Source organism: Sinocyclocheilus anshuiensis, unplaced genomic scaffold, assembly GCF_001515605.1.
Source record: "Sinocyclocheilus anshuiensis isolate Anshui unplaced genomic scaffold, SAMN03320099.WGS_v1.1 scaffold544, whole genome shotgun sequence".
Classification (NCBI taxonomy): domain Eukaryota; kingdom Metazoa; phylum Chordata; class Actinopteri; order Cypriniformes; family Cyprinidae; genus Sinocyclocheilus; species Sinocyclocheilus anshuiensis.
Window position 1 is genome coordinate 356,959 of NW_015555763.1, and position 18,818 is coordinate 375,776.

The 18,818-nt window shown below is 35.3% G+C and overlaps 1 protein-coding gene across 1 annotated transcript in view; it reads left to right on the forward strand.

Moving 5' to 3' along the window:
* Positions 1-10,656: 10,656 nt before the first annotated feature.
* The window catches only part of LOC107674091 (spermatogenesis-associated protein 17-like), a 30,801-nt gene continuing 22,639 nt past the window's right edge, over positions 10,657-18,818 (forward strand). The window contains exons 1-5 of the mRNA XM_016467974.1: positions 10,657-10,770; positions 10,994-11,083; positions 12,157-12,238; positions 13,233-13,283; positions 15,961-16,064. Coding sequence (XP_016323460.1) covers positions 10,703-10,770; positions 10,994-11,083; positions 12,157-12,238; positions 13,233-13,283; positions 15,961-16,064 — 395 coding nt within the window. The 5' untranslated portion in view covers positions 10,657-10,702. The remainder of the gene's footprint in view (positions 10,771-10,993; positions 11,084-12,156; positions 12,239-13,232; positions 13,284-15,960; positions 16,065-18,818) is intronic.

Here is an 18,818-nt window from a genome sequence, read left to right on the forward strand (position 1 = left end):
AATAATATTATATTTACTTTTTATATATATATATATATAATCTATCTTTAAATCTCTTGGATTAATACTGGAAATCATTTTAAAGTGTACTGTGTTGCTACAGTAAATGTACAGATATGTCCTGGGTATTACAGGTGTTAAATGTTAAAACAGCATAAATGTTAAAACAGTAAATGTCTTATTGAAGTCAGTGCCTGTAGGCACACCTCTCTGCCATTGAAGTTAAATGACATTGAGGCTGAGCAATGTGAGGAATGGCCTCACGTTCACAGAGTGTACACGGGCATGTGCAAAAATACACTCCACAATGATCTATGTCTCCTCCTTGCTATCGATAACAATTTAACTACATCACAGCAGACAGCTGTATTGTTGAGGTTATAAAAAATAATAAGAATAACAATAAATAAAGTATTTTCTTCCATTATGAATGGTATTTATAATGCTACCAAATGCAGGCTGACTTAAAACATCCTCTGCTTTCATATATTACTCTAATAGCCATACTAACACGCCGCTTTGGATAATGAAACGCAGTCATTATGTGCATTATTCACAAGCAATTAGCTGTGTTTATGTATCATTTATGAGTATGTCATGAGCAACATGAAAGCGATTAAGACTTATTAGGACTTTGTATACTGCAATTTATTTAAAGCTCTTCTACATTATAGATTAAAGACAGATATGCAAGTGCGTACGCAAGAAATGGCGACCTACAAGCCTACAATGGAATTAAATCAAATATATTTTATAAGAGCTTGGATTGCATAAACCGAATTTAAAATAAATAAAGAATAAAGAAACAAATGTTCAGGTCTGCTGCATCAAGGCTCATTCTGTGATACGTTCAAGTCAAATGTGCTAATGTGGTCGGTGGGACTGACAGCAGGGGTCTCCAGGCAGTCACACAAGGGTCAATGTGGCTTTCTCTGGTTTAGCAGGGCCAGGCAGAAGAGCTATGTACTTAATCACACCCAGAAGACTGGTCATTATTGCAGTCAGTCAGGGTGAATTACCATATCAAAGCCTGACAGACAAGAATGATTGGCATGTTATGATGACAGCTCTTGTCGAAGAAAGAGGACAGCCCTATCACACATACAACACCAAAGGAATGGGGAGAATCCAGAAAACATTTTTGTAGTTTGTGTATCTTAGGAGGCCTATTATTGATCACAAGAAATATTTAAAGGTGTCATATGATGTTGCTAAAAAGAACATTATTTTGAGTATTTGGTGTAATGTAATGTGTTAAAACACATTATTTTCCACATACTGTACATTATTGTTTCTCCTCTATGCCCCGAGACAAAAACATTAAAACCTATAATAAACTAGGCATTTGTTGCATCCAGTGGGGACATAATTACGGATTATAATGACTTATACTGTCTTTTTACGCGTTGCGTTGCATCGTGCCGCGTAAACATAAAACCATGTCTGCATTGGTGGGCTAGAGTGAGTGGAGACCGGCGGGCTTGAGTGAGTGGCGGCGGGCTTGAGAACGGCGCGGCCAGTGGGCTTGCCGCAACCACATGTAACGACCCCGGGCAGGACTCCGCTTCGTCCACGGTGAAAGCCGATCCGGCGATCCACAGCATGTGAGCGGAGCGGAGCGTAAACGGAGCGGGGAGCGGGGAGCGGAGTGGTAATATTTCCTTAAGAGCGCAGAGCGCCTTTCTGAAGATTCCGCTCCGCTCGCTCAATACGCTCAGTGCCACTCGCTCAACCCAGAATGCCGTTTGGTGATTTGCTTGTTCGAGATTGAGAATCTGTAGAGATCGAGAATAGTAGAGCAGTTATGGAGTTCAGATATTGTTTCAACGAAGTTGCAAGCCTTATACATAAATGCAAAGTAAAAATCAAAGTTGAGAATGAGCAGGGAGAAGAAACTGCGAGGGAGTGCGGGGAGACTGTTAAAATTAGTACAGATTCATATTGATTACAGAGAGCACGAAGATGTGCTAATCTGCATTTGCATTAATCTGTCCCTGTAACATTCTACCTATTGAACCACTTTTTGTGCAGTATGAGTAAAGGGGGAACAATTAAGTGCTTGCAGGAGTCAGCTTTGACTGATCATGGGTCGAGAGGAGGGATGACCTACAAGACCATGGTGGAGGATTTGCTACTCAATGGATCCGGAGCTCATTGACAAATATCTTATATCGTAGGATGCGCTCCCTTTACACAGAGCGCGTGATCGCGAAACCAAAAGTGAACAGCGCGAGAGCTCATTCAAAAGAGAATACTCCTCATTGATAGCGTCTCCCTGATACGTGAAAATTATATGCAATATTAGAATGTTTGCAGGAGCGGGCGGGACTGGACAAACCTTGCAGGAGCGGAACGCACACGTTTATGAACGCGTCACTGTTTATGTTCAGAGGTAAGAAGACTGCTATCTAGCGGTCGGGATATAAACTCAAAACGAAACAACGGCCATGAATCTTGTATACATTTTTTTTTAAAATATCGATATTGCGTTTTTGAGAATGATACAGTATCGCCAAACAAAATATCGCGATACTCGCGTGTATCGATATTTTCTTACACCCCTACTGCTCAAGTTGCAGTGGGATAAACTCAAAAAATTGTTTTTCTCCCACATGTAATTATGTAATTGCAACATCAAAAAGACTGAATAATTGTTTGATCAGTGCACAGTTTTGTTTTTCACTAAAAGGCCCAAGCAGGTTATAAAAATGCGCTGTACTTTGCGTCGGGTCGTAAATGATATGGTTGCATATAGGCAATACATGAGACGACTGTTAATTCAGCTACTAAAGTATTGTGTTATTTCACAGGCAAATTTTAAAAACGTAAAAAAAAAGTGCAAGAAAAAATACAATGTTATGAGAAGTTATGAGTTTTATTCTCTAAATATTACTTTAATTTTGTCACACATTTATTCTGAAAATTTTGACTATTTTAATTTAATTTTGACAATTAATCTTCTATTCAATTTTTATTTATGCATTTTTAAATTTTAACATTGAACTTAAGTGCTGTTGTAATATATAAAATATTATATTTGATATTATTAATTTGTTACATTTAATTGCATTTTTATTTATTTACATTTTAATTACATTTTTACATTTTTATTGCTTTTTGTTTTAAAATGGAATTGCGTGTTTTATTCCTCCATTTATTATTTTATTGTTACATTCAACTACATGTTGAATGTAACAATTTATTATTTATTATTTTATTGTTACATTCAACTACATGTTGAATGTAACAATTTTTTGAGAATCGATACAGTATCGCCAAACAAAATATCGCGATAATCATGTGTATCGATATTTTCTTACACACCTAAAATTTAAGCAGAATTATATTCATTTAGCAATACAGAGATACTGATAAGCCAATAATAATTTTCACTTTATGGTCAACATTTATAGTCAAATATTAAAATTCCATACCATAGTTTTCAAATAAATTAAAAATAAAACACTAAAATAAATAGATTTTAATGCAATAAGTGAATTTAGACATTTCAACATTATAATGGAGAGTTAAAAAATATATTTATTTTGAGATCTACATAGTAGATTAAAATTTCCAGTATTATTAAACAGTGCTATTAACAGTGTTATTAAATTATTAATGTTTTTAATAATTAACTTCAGGTTTGTGTTAGATGATGGCAAAGACCATCAAAATTTAAAAATAGGGGAAATGAGCACGCAAATATCCAAAATTTAACAATAGCAATAAATAAATAAATAATGCCTGCTACCCAATATGATACTGACATATATCATGAATTTCTTTATTTCATTAGCTCCATAAGCAATGCAAATTGTTATGCAGGACTAATTCTTAAATGATGGGTTTACAGCCTTCAAGATTTTAAAACTACACTAAATGTTGTTTTCTAGGTAAAGCAAGAGCCTGTAATTAAAGTCTTAGAAGGGGAAACATCTGTTTTCGTCCCATATAATTAGCATAATTAATTAACGCTAATCAATCCAAACAAATTATTTTTTAACACCCAGAATAAATCACAAAGCCCTGCTTCTCTCGACTGACCCTGTTGGTGTAGAATGGGTAATTGATCAAGAGTAAATTGGACAATGTGCAGCAATGAGGCATATTGTATCCTCATATTTGAAGCACACCCAAATCATTAGTCTGAGAGCACAGATGAATTGAGGACCATCTCTTTGCAATATAAAATCTTGGCATAAAATGGTTACTACCAAAGTGTTAGCTGGATGTTGACAGCATCTGATGAGGTTTGCATCATATTTTAAATGGAACTGCTGTGAAACGTACTCTTAACATGGGCAATCAATTCATAGCCTCAGGTAAAGATCTGGTCACATGGAATGGTGTAAATTATTTCTAAATATACCGAATGCAGTTATTAGGCCTGAGGTGATTCTCTCCAGCCCACCTTTGTTGAAAAAAAAAAGAAGAAAAAACAAAAAAAACATGGACAGGTTCACATGTGCGCACACACACAGGCCAATAAAAACTCTTTCAAACATGTCTAGAACGGTTTATGAAAAGACAAAAAGAGGGCCTCAGGGAATACCTCGTGTACATGGCGCCGGTATATTGCTGTCAGGTTCACTGTCGGATGGGTTAATCAAAAACTCAAGGGGAAAGGTGCTATCTTCACCGCACACTGCCATCTTTATCGATTCTATTTACAGCACCTCACCAGAATCGCACTTCTTTAACTATTCAATTGGTCCAAAATAGATTTTTCCATTTTACGCAGGAGCGACAGGGAAAACATTAGACCAGAGCAAACGTGATAGAAATGTATCACAAAAGCAGATGAACAAACATTGGGGAAGATTTATGGCTGGGATTTTAATAAATTCGAGGCAGATGAATTGATTTTGGTTAGGGGTGTAAGCAACAATTTATTGGCTGGGAAAATGCATTATTTTCCAATTGTTATCAAGCTACAGTAAAACTGATATGTGTCCTATTGCGTTTTATGGATAAAAGGAGGAGGAACCTTCACATGATTTAGATTAAATGTATTAATCAAAACCACCCAGTTTGAACAATATATCTACAACTTGAGAAGATTTTTGACATTTAATTCTGTTGCAACATTTTGGCTCTGCACCTCTTCCTCCAAATTCAATGGCCGCCACAGCTGAGGGAATGCTCTGTTTTAATTTCATGAGGCTTAAAGTAGCTTTTAACCAGCCAAGCGGCAAATAACATAGGATTAGAAATATTTAGTGTTTTCCGACTCCTTAACAAGGATAATCCTTTAGAAACAAGTCTGACCTTTGCGGCTTAATAACTTGGCAGTAGTTAACTCTTTAAATGATAGCTGGGTAATTTAAAGAATGATTTCATAGCAATAATGATTGGAGAGGGAGAGAGAGAGAGAGAGCGCGCGAGCAAGTCAGAGAGTGCAAAGATAAGAAGTGGAAGAAAATTTCATGAAATTTATCTGGTGTCGTTGTCAATTGATTTAGAATTCCTGACAAGCCATTTGACTGGATATACACATAAAAATTCAATAAACATATGCATTAAAAATAAGTCAACTGTTACCCATTAATGCCAGTGCAAATAGAATATAGGGCTAAAAAATTTACCAAATGAAAACACAATTTACAATATAAGCTAATCTTCAATAATCTTAATATACAAATACTCATTTGGGCTTTAAACGCACTATGACTAAAGCTGACCACAACAAACCACTCTATTAGTTAAGTCTCTGACGGACTCTCCCACTCCCCCCTCCCAAATACACACACAGTCACTTTAATCAGTCTAAATAAGCTCTTTTTGCACTACAAATCATTATATCTGCACTGTTGTTTACTTCACTGGTTTGCACTCTATCTGCCATGTGCCGTGTGCTGCTTTATATATATTTTTTTTATATATTTTTTTTACATTTTACCTTATTTGTATATTTGTATAGTTGTATTTTATACTTAATCTGTATATCTGTATTTATGTTCTACTGTTAGTGTTATCTGTATGCACCAAGGGTCTGAGAGTAACGCAATTTCAATTCTCTGTGTGTATGTGCTGTACATGTGGAAGAATTGACAATAAAGCAGACTTGACTTGACTTGACTTGAAGTCCATAATAATGATAAAATGACCACCAAGGTCTCTTTGAACAGAAATCCATTTTGTTTCAAGAGTGCCTGTGTCCAGTCGCTGTACTCCACTTACTCTCTTGATTTGATAGTGAAAGCAGAAAACTTTTCAGTGTCAAATAGAATTTTAAACCAACTACTTACTAAAGTCCCATGTCATCAGGCCCATGAAAACTAATCTTTCAGTAGTAATAGCTCCTATAAAAGTGGACAGAGCCATTGAAATAGAGGCAAGTAAATAGGCAACAAATCCTTTGCTTGGCTCAGGTGGGCAATGAAGCAAACAAAAAGCTAGAAATGGGATCGGGCCCTGGATGGAGCACACTGGACCATGACTAAAATATAGGCCAGAGTTCATAGGTCAAGGTCTTTACGAGAGCTACCCCCCCTCCCATAAACAAGATGGATAGCTTTGTATACTATTCGGTTTAAGACTGAATTCAATTCACAGCAATTACAAACTATTTTAAATAGGCAGGTAACAAGTAATTATTTGTTTTTTCCTTTATTTACTATATAATTTTATAGTAAAAAATAAAGAAAAAAATTTTACTTGTTACAGGCCTATTTAAAAAAAAAAAATAATCCAAAATATATTTCATAATAATTGTTAATTCTCATTTTATTTTATAAATCTATACATTAGATTTTACAATATATTTTGACCTTAAAATGTGATCTAACATAAATCTATAAAATAAAATTAAAACCAACATAATTAATGAATGTAATTGTTTTTTATCTCTCTCTCTCCCCTTGCTTTATTTTACAGAGCTATATTTTCATTTTTTTATACACATATTTCTATGGCTGAGTGAGTCTTTTATATCAGGATGAAACTGCTCCTCCATGATGCTAGTCAGGTAGATTGAACTCTGCTGCCTCAGACAGTTTTTTAGCCCTACAGAAATGGAAATAAAAAAGTGCAAACAAGGGGATTTGTATGACAATAAAATTCACAAATCCAAACAACACTGACAAGCAAATTCCCAAGAGACTTGTAGTCTTATTCACTCTCGAACCGCCATTATTAACAACAGTACAGTAATTTTGGCACCGTTAAGCTCCAGAAATCAAAGTCTCACTTAATTTTGCCAATACATAGCCATTCTACTTTTCGCAAATGGTTCAAGTTCTACGGTGTAACATTGCCCAGGGGAATTTAACTTGTTGTTTTTTTTCCCATGGCCTCTAGGCAATACCTATGTGACAACAATACAACAGTCGCAAAACAAAAACAGTCTGACTTAGAGAGATGAAGGGGTAACCGACAGATGAATTGTAAAACGATAAAAAGAATCAAGTTTGTGCTTACGGTGGATGGCGAGATAACAGAAAGGAACATGGCTTGATTTATTTTCTCTTCAGCTCACTTCAAAATTGGATGGCAAACACTCCCTATTCCATTAACTACAGTCCATATGATTTTTGGCAAATAAAACTATGCTGTGGCATCTGTGCACCTGATACAATGGAGAATCTGCAAACGCAAACGATATGTTTTATTATTTGCTTCCATCAAATAAGCCCTAGCATCTGCTTCTCTGGCACCGGATTCGCAAACACAGCGCTCGTGTGAGATGGGAGAGACCTCAATCAAACGTAAGCTTAGCCTTTCTTCAGGACATAAAACACAGCACTCCTCTAGCTGATATTATGTCTGCCAGAAAGAATGGGAGAAGATGAAGAGGGAAGAAAGGAAATGCAAAACAGAAGGATTGAAAATAACATGAATTACCTGATGATGAATAATAAGCAGCAGGCATACATGCTGCACTTATAGCTTGCATGATAATCCCATCATGTATGCTACTGTAAACTTCTAATGAAGTCATACAGAATAGAATGTGGTTTCTGCAGGTTTTATGAAGGTAAAGTTAAGACTTAAGACTTCTTTGAGACCAAGCAAAGGAAATTTAAGGAATAAATTGAATGGAACACAATACATCAATATGGTCTCTAAACGTAAATGTCTTGTAGTGCTTCAAAGTTTGAAAATAGAACTTCAAATTAATCTCCATTACATTTTTATTCATTTTACAAAAAAAAAAACAAGAATATAACTTTTACTTCACCTTCTGATCATACTGCAAAGAAAGTGACATTCTTCATCATTCTTTGTGTCTTGTTTTCCAGAGAAGATTCTTAAATCAAGATACATGTAGTTAAGAAGCAAAATGACATAAGAAGTCTTGTTTTATAAAAAGAGTTTATGATTAAAATATCAAATATCTGCCAATGGGCTCATAAAAATCAACTTAATTCAAAGGAAAAACAAGTTTTCATACCCCATTCACATTGACAGATGTTTGTTCTTCTTGTAAACATAAACTCACTTAATTTAGTTCAGTTTCACAGAAAACAAGACTTTAAGTGTTCATTTTGCATCTCAAGTAAATGTACCATGATTTTAAGATGTTTAGATATTTGTATTGGAAAACAAAACAAAAACACAGAGGAAGATATTAATTTTTTGCAGTCTATGCAACATTTTATGCCATGACTTTATGACTTAAGACATTCCACTCTGATTTAAGGCCAAATTAAGAACCGCAGAAACCCTGGAAGAAACAATCAGTTAAGCTTTTTGAAATGTATAAAATATTCTTCTCTATTACATTTTGAGTGGACAAAAAAAGTGAGTATGCCTTTCCATTGGACACCCAGTCTAAAGCACTGAAAACTGTTTGGAGAGTAGAGGAACGGAGACCTCTGGTGAAACAGTGAGTATGCAGGTGATATATTCCTGCACACTAGCAGTGGGGCCGGCAGCACTAAACGCCCTTCTGCATGGGGCAGAGGAGCTTCAGCTTCATCAAACCCCTCGCAGGATCAGCCCCCTTCTTAATGGATTACTGCTGTCTCAGTGGAACCGCACTGCAAATAATGATAGAACACCTGCAGATTAAACCATCTTACACAATACACAATTCATTACCTTCTTCCCCAGATAAAGGCCAGCTAATAAAAATATGATTTTCTCTTGCACCGGAACAGTCACACCTTTATCCTTTAAGGGAAACAAAGGGAGAGGGGGAAGGTGATATCATCCAAAAGCAATATCGGCCATCATTGCAATTACATGGTTGCACCATTACGAGGAAAAAGAAAAATGTGTGGCGGTTTAGAGTGAAATTTTCAACAAAACTGCAGTACTTGCATGCGGTATTTCACTATTTTACAACACTGTTTTTTTTTTTACTTTCTTTTATATAGGGACATTACATTTCAAACATAGCATATTAATTAGCTTTTTATTTTTAACAAGTGTTTCATATATTTCTACCAGTGTGGAATCTTTCATGAGGCAACAGATATGAAAAATTCCATACACAAAAAAAGAAATATGTTGCACTATTTTGAAGAGCTTCAATACAGACCATTAAAACTCCTAAGAACCTTACGCCTTTGGAACTGACAACCAATTCAAAGTGATAATCAGCAAAGTGTGATCTAGAGAAGTGAAACCAATGTGAAGAATGCAGTGGTGGTCTGATGCAGGGCAAAACTGGGTCACCTGGCTGCATGTAAACATGTGGGCTCTCAACAGCTCTCTCCAGGTGACACCTCATCACCGTGCTGCTAGAATGATGGCTTACACCCGTCTGGCTTGTCAAAACACTGTTTCGCAGGCAATTACCACGGCGGCCAGCCCACCACCGGGTTCGGATGGATGGGCGACACAGCCAAAGGGTCACTCCTCTGCCCATATTTCTAGTACTTTGCTCTGGTGTGGTGGGACAGCAAATTGGCTGGCGTCTGTAAGCGGTTATCTGTATTGCTGGGAACTCGCAGGACATCTTGTATCTTGCCTGTATCCGATCCAAACAGAATATCTGAAAACAGAAAGAAGGGCTCCATAAATGGATGAAATTCTCAATTATCTCAAAAGGTCTGTTTGAAAAAATGTTTGTGTTGTTTTTCTCTTGCAGTAAGATGTTATGAAGTGCGTACATTTACTACATAAACCAAGGATTTAAATAATCAAATATATATGGCCTTACTTTGATTTGAAAAGAAAAATGTGTTTGCTTGTACTAGCACAGAAGCACACAGACATTAAAGAAGTAAACATTAATATACATTATATGCTACTATAAGCATACAAAAGTAAAAAACTAGTAAAAATAATAAGTGGCTTTGTGATCATTTTTGTGAATAATAATAATAACATCATGTAATGTCATTACTTGTTTACATATTAATAAATACATACATACAAATTAAATACAGTTTGCATAAATGAATCTAATAGACTGTAATAACATAAAAACACAAACAAGTAAATACGCAAACCTAAACAATTCATAATATTGAAAATTCGTTTGTCATTCTTATAACGTTTAGTTGTTTGAGATAAAAATATGAAAGTTCAGTAGCGGGGTTTAAACTAAACTGTTGAAAATAATTTTGCTCACCAACCTCAAAAAGAGCTGATTTCAACATGACATCGCCTCAAGACTCAATTAAGTTCCCGCTCATTTGAATGGACGCGTGACACTTCCTTTACTGCGCGTGACTGACAAGCAAGCACTCTCCCGACCCTCCGCGCGCACGGACTCTTCCGTTGTCATGGACACCAATAAACTTCCGGAAACATGGCGAGACTTGAGAAACTTTACAAGCAGGTTAATAACATAAAAGAGCAATATTTCATCCGCAACAGGTAATGAAAAAAATATTCAGTTCGTTACATTTGAAAACAGTGGCGTATTGTTTTGTGGTATCCGTCGATTAAAACGTTAAAAAGTTGAATCCCAATAGCTGTTTTTAGAAAAGAATAACAAAGACACATATGGTTAAAACCACTGATTTATATAATGGCATTATCAGGGGTTAAAACGCCTAAGATATAACATAAATAAATTCGGTGAACTCTCATGTTATAGGATTGCGGAGGAAAACAGACAGAAAGAGAATGAGGCTGCAGTCAGAATTCAGAGCTGGTTCAGGGGCTGCCAGGTGAGAGCATACCTCAGGTAAGAATAGCTTTTGTGATCTCATTTTCATCTATCAATATGCTACTTAAATGATCAGTTTGTCAAGCTTCAGTATGTACGCTACATAAAATTAACTCTTTGAGTTAATATATGTATTTGTTTGTTTGTTTAGAGGGAAAGTAAGTGGCAGTCCTGTTTCAGTTCATTCCCTAGGCTACATAAGACATGACCAAAAAAATATATAAATAAAAGTTCTCTTAATAAAAGTTAAATTAAGATTTAATCTGTTCAAAGTACAGAACTATACTTACAGCTTGCTACGTTTTTTGTCTTTTTCTTTTCAGCTATCTGCAGTAATACAAACATATATGGCATGGATTAACTTTTTTTTTTTTTGCTTTAAATCAAAGTTTGTAATGTTGTGATTCACCTTGTAACCAGTTTTTTTGATTCATGATTATAACTCTTTAACAAAGACTTTTTTTAAAATATCTATGGGGAAAATGAATGAGAAAAACACTTCCTGAACCAAGGCCACTGAAATTGTGGGTGGGTGCTGTTGCACTCTATAGGTGTGACATTTCTGGGATCCATATTGTATAGGGTAGACAGATGTGTTAATGAGGACAGGCGTATAATTCTATATTCTCAGCATATACCTGTAAGTGGTCGCTGAAGCCTAAATCTAATGCATTTGGTCTTTAAATGCAAGAATTAGCCAGTGCACAGGGCACTACAGTGTGTAACCTCAACATATTTCTGTGCAGTGAGCAGACAAACTCCCAGACAGTAGGTTAATTTAGATTACTTTAGTTAATTGATCAATGTGTTAAGTGGCTAATTAAGCGCAATCTAGGCTTCTTGAGTGCAGCTCCAGGGTTGCCACCGTCCCTATACACATTGATTTTTTGGAGTTATAAATGGCCTTTTGGAAATTGATGGCCATGTTGAGTTCAGAGTTGCCATAGACATGCATTTAGAGGGTGGTTTATGATGAATGCAAATGTACAGTTGTCCAAGAAAGACCTACCGTGGGCATGCAGAGGGGAAAAAATCTGTTTGAAATTACAGAACTATAATTACAGTTTGCTGAGTGTTGTTTTATTTTTCAGTCATCTGCATAAAAATGCAACATTAATACAAAAAATATGGCGTGGATTGACTGCACGGGCGCTTTTCAGTCAAAGGGTAAAGGTAAGTTGTGGAGACATGTAATATTGATTATATTATGATAACCCTCATTAACATTTAGCAGTTAACAGGCATGCCATGACTTACATACATCTGGCGTAAGTTTGTAATTTGACAATTCGTATTGACTTCCAATGGAATGCTTTTATCTCGTTCATGTTTTAAAGGTGTTAACAAATTAGTACTCATTTTTCTTATCTTCATTTCTTAATTTTCTAAAATAAAACCTAAGGGTTTTGAGAGAATAGATTTTATATAAGATTTCATTTGTTCAGGAAAATGTCTGTTTTTGCTGTATGCTCAATTATGACATGCAGTTGGTTGCCTAATATTTTATGTCTTTCTAAAATGTACAGTTACAGTATTGTTTTAGATTTTTTTTAACATAACTTCCAGTAAATCCAGTGAGTATAATATGGAAATTCTGCATTATTTGAGGAGTAACAAAAAATAAATAAATAAATAATAATTATAATAATAAATCATGGACTACCATTAAATCTTTTCTCTATATAAAAAAGAAAGGTACTGTATATGGTGTCCTTTTTTTGTTTGATTTCTTCTCATCTGTAATTGAAAAAAAAATTATCTTTCCTCTACTATCATGTAGAGAAGCAATATTCAAGTTTCTTTTGTGTCCGCAGTGAGTGAATGTTTTGTGCCTTGTGTCTTGTGAATATTCCTGACTGTGTTTAGTCGGTCCATCCTCAGCAGCATACCATTGATTATCAAACTCAGCGAAGAGCATTTTACCTTCATACATCTCCATTAGTTACCAGCGTGACTTCCATAGATTTTCCTAGCCATGTCTGCATTATGTATTAAAAACAGGCACTTCCCTTCGATACAAAGTATGACTTGCAACTCCACCTTCTTATCTACTGCTGCGTCTCCATGACTTTTATGTATTATGTATAAAGAGAATTTTATTCCTCGCATGTTGGGAAAACATCAGAGGGTCCAGTCACAATGTAATGCTATCCCCCTCTCTTCACAGACAGCATATTTTATAATGAAGATGAATTTCTACAATAAGATGGCTGTCAAGGTAAATATTTCTCTTGCTGTTTAGTGAGTGAAAAGTCAGTGGGTCACACTTTTGATTTGGATGAAATCTGTTAACAGATTTTACTGGTTTGTGATAACTGTACTGAAATGTATGGGACATAGCATAATATGCATAAATATATTAAATGTTAAATATTTTTTAAATACTTTTTTCATGTTTTCATAGATACTATGAATATGTAAAATATATTAATATGATATATAAAGATTTACTTGCATTGTATCCTAAAAAAAAAAGTATCACAGTTTCCATAAAAAAAATCAGCTCAACTGTGTTCATTGGTGTTAGAGATGTTTCATGTACATCAAATCAGCATATTAGAGTGATTTCTAAAGCATCATGTGACACTGAAGACTGGAGTAATGGCTGCTGAAAATTCAGCTTTGCCATCACAGGAATAAATTACATTTTAAAATAAATTTATATTAAAATACAAAACAGTTCTTTTAAATTGTAATAACATTTCACATTATTGTTTTTACTGTATTTTTTATAAAATAAATGCAGACTTGGTGAGCATAAGACCTAAAAATATTTTCCTTACACATACTGGCATGTTAACTGAAGTCAAATCCAAATATGAATGAATTTGCTATCATATTTTCCTCACCTGTTATAAGGCCTACAGTTGTAAAAAGGCAGCCATGTCAATCCAGCATGCTCTGTTTCACAGTCTATAAATCAAACACATTTATATTTGAGTGATATATTGGCACTTTTATTGAGCTATTGGTATGCATAGAAACTTTAGCTTTACAACTGTTTTTCCCTGAGGTGAAACTTTTAAAGAATTTTACAAGTCTTACAAAATTTCATAGCTTATTGAAGAATGTTGCATTTGTATGGAGGATTGCATATTTCTACTGTGATCATTGGACATCACAAGAAATGTGAACTGAGGGAGTGATTTATACACAAATCTTTTGTGTTATATCTAGGGCCCACCCTGTATTCTTCGCTCCCACTTCTGTTATGTGAGTCTAATTTGAAACATGAAGCTTGACCTCTTCTCAGGGGTCAGAGAATATGAGACTAAAGGTCCTGTCACCACTTAGACACAAACAGAAGTTGTTCAACAGGACAGACAGCTTTTATAGCCCTTGTAAAGGATAGAGTGCTATGTCCGGGAAGCACCGGTAATGTAAAAATCTGCTGAGGAAAAAAATAAAGGGCGACTGTGAAAACAGTCACTGAAGGATATGTTTCAACCACAGACTGAGTGTGTTGAATGGGAAAAATGGAGCATCAATTGTTCTTTTTGAGTTTGGAAAGCTTTATAGGAAACTATGCATGATGTTTGCTAATGAATGTCATTTTATACAACTGTGGTCATAAGTTTACATACACCTTGCAGAATTTGCATCCCCCCTCAGCCGGCTCTTAATGCACTGGGTTGCCTTCTGTGAATGTTTGCACCTTTTGCAATAGTTGTGTATGAGTCCATTAATTGTCCTCAGTGTGAAAAGATGGATCTCAAAATCACACAGTAGCTGTGGGGTTCAAAAATGCAGAAGATGGAGGAAAACCAAAAAATTGCGCAGGACATGGATGATATTTTTTAGAAGAATGCACAGTTTAGCTCAGCACAAACAGGGGACTCAACAAAAAATATAGAAACAGTCACTGATCATCAAAGTCACAACAAATAGTATTAAGAATTAAGCATATGTAAACTTTTAAACAGGATCTTTTTTGTAATTTATTTTGTCTTCTGCAGAATATGTAAGTGAATGTGTATGTGAAATGGCTTAAACAAGGCAGTGCTAAAAAAAAAAAAAAATGCAATTATGATCCCACTTATTTTGTTAAAATTACAACATATTGCAGATTCTGCAAGTTGTATGTGACCACAACTGTATAGATAGATAGATATATAGATATCTTGAACTGAATTGATTATGATTTATGCGATCTATGAGATTTTGCCCCCAAATAAAAAAAAGTCTATAGTTTGCATAATCAGATGCAAAGCAAGGTCATTGCTCCTCCTCACCCTTGTCCATTAAAGCTGAAAACAACAACCATTGACGCTTTAGCATTGCGCTTCTTTTTAGCCATTTCCTTTATTCTATAAAGTGTCTATAAAGGGTATCATGCTCTTTACCAAAAGCCAATGTGTTAGCCTTTTAATAGACATCAGTGTTTACAAGCGAGGCACAATTTGTATTAGATCTAATTGAGCAATATGCATAATTGATTTTACTAGTCTAAGAGGTCACAAACAACTCAGAAACCAAGCGTGCAATTACTTTATTTAAAATTATCTATTGACTACTGATCAATGGCAATTCTTGTTTTGTTTAGTTTTTGCCTTATTATTTTTTTTATCTGCTATTGTTTTAAGTACCTAATTAGCCTGAAGGACATCTGTCCTTTTGTTTTGGGTCCTCAGTGGTGCTGTCATGGTGGCACTAACTATCACTCTCATTCTTCATGGAGTGACAATGACTGCAAGCTCTAAAGTGACAGGGGCTTATTTAATTTGCTCTGACTTTGAGTTGTCTTTTACAAATTGAAGTTCTAAATACTTTTTGCAATTCCAAATAAAACTCAATTTCTTACTCTTTATCTGCCATACAGTGCAACATTAAGGTAATAATAATGAATAATAATCAGGTACATGTAGTCTTAATCAAAAATGACATCTCTTTTGCAGATACAGCAGAGATGGCGGGGCTATTATGTGAGGAAGAATGTACACAATTATTATGCACGCAAGAGATATTTGGAGAGATTGACAAGGAAGAATGAGCATATCAGGTGAAAAAAATAAATGTTTATATACTGCTTCAAATAAAGTAATATTTGTTCATAATATTACATTAGACTAATGTTCACAGATGACCATTGTCTGAAATTCTTGCAAAGACAAAGGAATGTCATGCCTTTAACAGCATGTTTGAGACATATACATTAGCAGCATGTAATGCATAATTGCCTCTGGTTACTTGAAAATTAATAACTTTATGAAATTCAAAATTAGCCTCTGATTTGCGTGTGCCCCCACATTTATATATATATATATATAAAAAAAAAAAGTTCTTGCTTCAGGGACCAAAGGAAGATGCCATCTTTTACTTTTGATAAAAACGAAGTCACTTTTTTTAATGTGACCAATATATTTTGTAGGAAAATATCTTAAGGGTCTAGCTAAAATTAAATGTAAATCTGTTAAGTGCTCCTTGGATCACTGACTCCCAACACCCCACCCCCTCCCTCCATCTCCCTGCTCCAGCCTCTCTTTAAGTGGGAATGTTCTCTTTTAATGGGGTTTCTCACCTATGAATCACATTAACACATTGCATTTCTCTATAAAAACATTGGGCCATCAAGTACGGCAATGTGTCTTGTACTGTTTTTTTTTTTTTCTGTTTTCTGTGTTGGAAGAGGCCAACATTTTGCACAAGATAGTTGTAAACCTATATTTTTCCTAAAACCTATCTATTATATTTTTTAATTCAAATTTTTAAACTTAAAATCATGGCAAAAAAAAGCCTGATTAAATCAGTTCATCAGCCTTTAATGTAATTAATTTGATTATTTTGTTTATTGTCAGCCCTAATATCTATATATTGTAAAACACTGATTTATATTAAAACATGGCAAGTGGCACATTTAGATAGATAGATAGATAGATAGATAGATAGATAGATAGATAGATAGATAGATAGAACATTTGCAATTAACATTTTAATTATTTAGTTATTGGCTCATTTGATAATCTCAAATTCAAAATTGCTCAAATATTGTCTGATCAATCTGCCTGGTCAGTATTAAACAGATTATTTGTGGGAATTGAAAGTCTTGTCCCAGTGAGTTTTTGATATGTGTCCAGCTGTGTTTTACAAACAACGTCCCATTTTTTGTTTGTCTGTCCTTCTCTCTCTATCTGCCGGTAGATGCCGTCTGTTAGTGCATTAATTAGTTGTTTATGTAACGCTTCTGAGGTCATGATGAATCAGTCAAAGATGTGAAGTGAAAGATCACTGCGCTGATTCTGACAATCTGTTCCACGTTGGGCTCAGGATCACCCACTGACTGATTAGTCACCCCTCAAAGGTCTCAGTGCCAGGATTTTAATCCGTACAGCTCCGGCGCCTGAATAAATTATTCAAAATTTTCCTAATGGTTCCCATTTAGCACAAGCAGACCAGCCCGGCATGCCAATGATAGGAGGCCAGCGACTGCCCGTGTCAGGGTGGCCCCTCTCTCATTCTCTCTCTCTGCCAGTGGTAAAGGATTCCCCCCTCCTTGTTCAAAACGATCTGTGTCGTTTCATTAGGTCTAGCCTGAAGACAAGGCCCGCTTTGTTCCAGTGTCCATCTTCATTCAGTTGTCCTTCTCTGCATACCATAATTAAGTCAAGACCCAGGTTCACCACAGCAAGAGTTTGTGCAATGTAACAATTTATCACTTGTCAAGAAGACACTTAAAGTTCCAGCACTTAATAAGGTCTTCCTCTGGGCTTGAGTAATTAGAACTGAGCGGCTTGCATATTTACTAAATGTGGAGTGTCATTGCCACCATGGCCTATTGCCTGCATGAATTATTTCTCTATCTGTAATAAACAGCTGGGTAATTATTACTGCCATAATCAGATACATTTCTCTCTGTAATGTTTGAGCACGGCAAATCTTTAACTCTTTGGAAGCACAGAGGGAATTTATGGACTCCCATTGCTCAGGCTACTTTTTCCACTCTTGTGTCCCTTTCAAGGACATCTGTAAAACTCACTCCTTAACTGCAGGCCTTATAATTTTTTTTCTTTATAAACATTTCATAGTATTTAGGGCAAGTCTTTTATCAAAGCAAGACTCCAAAATACACAGGCCGTGGTATGCTTAATCACACAAATTACTGCATGCATTACAGAGAAGTATACTAATTCCCATTTCTTGAGCAAATTGATCTTAATGTTTACCAGCTTTAAATCATTTAAATTATGATAATTAATCATATTTTGTTTATTTCAAAATTTCTCTTAAACAGCTTTTGTTGGTCTTTATAATTTTCTAAAATAAAATTACAGCAAGCGGAAATTTGGGAATTTATAGATAATACTGAAATTCCATTATGACAAATGCCAAAAAAACACTCTGGTGATTATACTTAAAGGGGTCATATGATGCGATTTCTATTTTTCCTTTTCTTTAGTGTGTTATGTAGCTATTTGTGCATGTATAAGATCTGCAGAGTTACAAAGCTCAAAGACTCCCACAAAAGGGTTTATTCTATCTAAAAGAGAAGGCTGATCCAGACCGGGCTAAAACGCCTCATTCAAACACGGCCCCACATCTCTACATCACGATGTGGAAATATTTGCGTAATGCCGCCCAAATGTTCATGCAAAGAAAGAAGGCGTGGTTTCAGGAACCACAGTAGTGTTGATGCAGCCATATCAGGGAGACGCTGTGTGTTTCTGTGCGAAAGCAAAAGCACTTTATTTGGCCTTCCGGAAGTAGATGCAATGAGGAATCATTGGTTAAGATTTATTTACAACAGAACAGCACAACC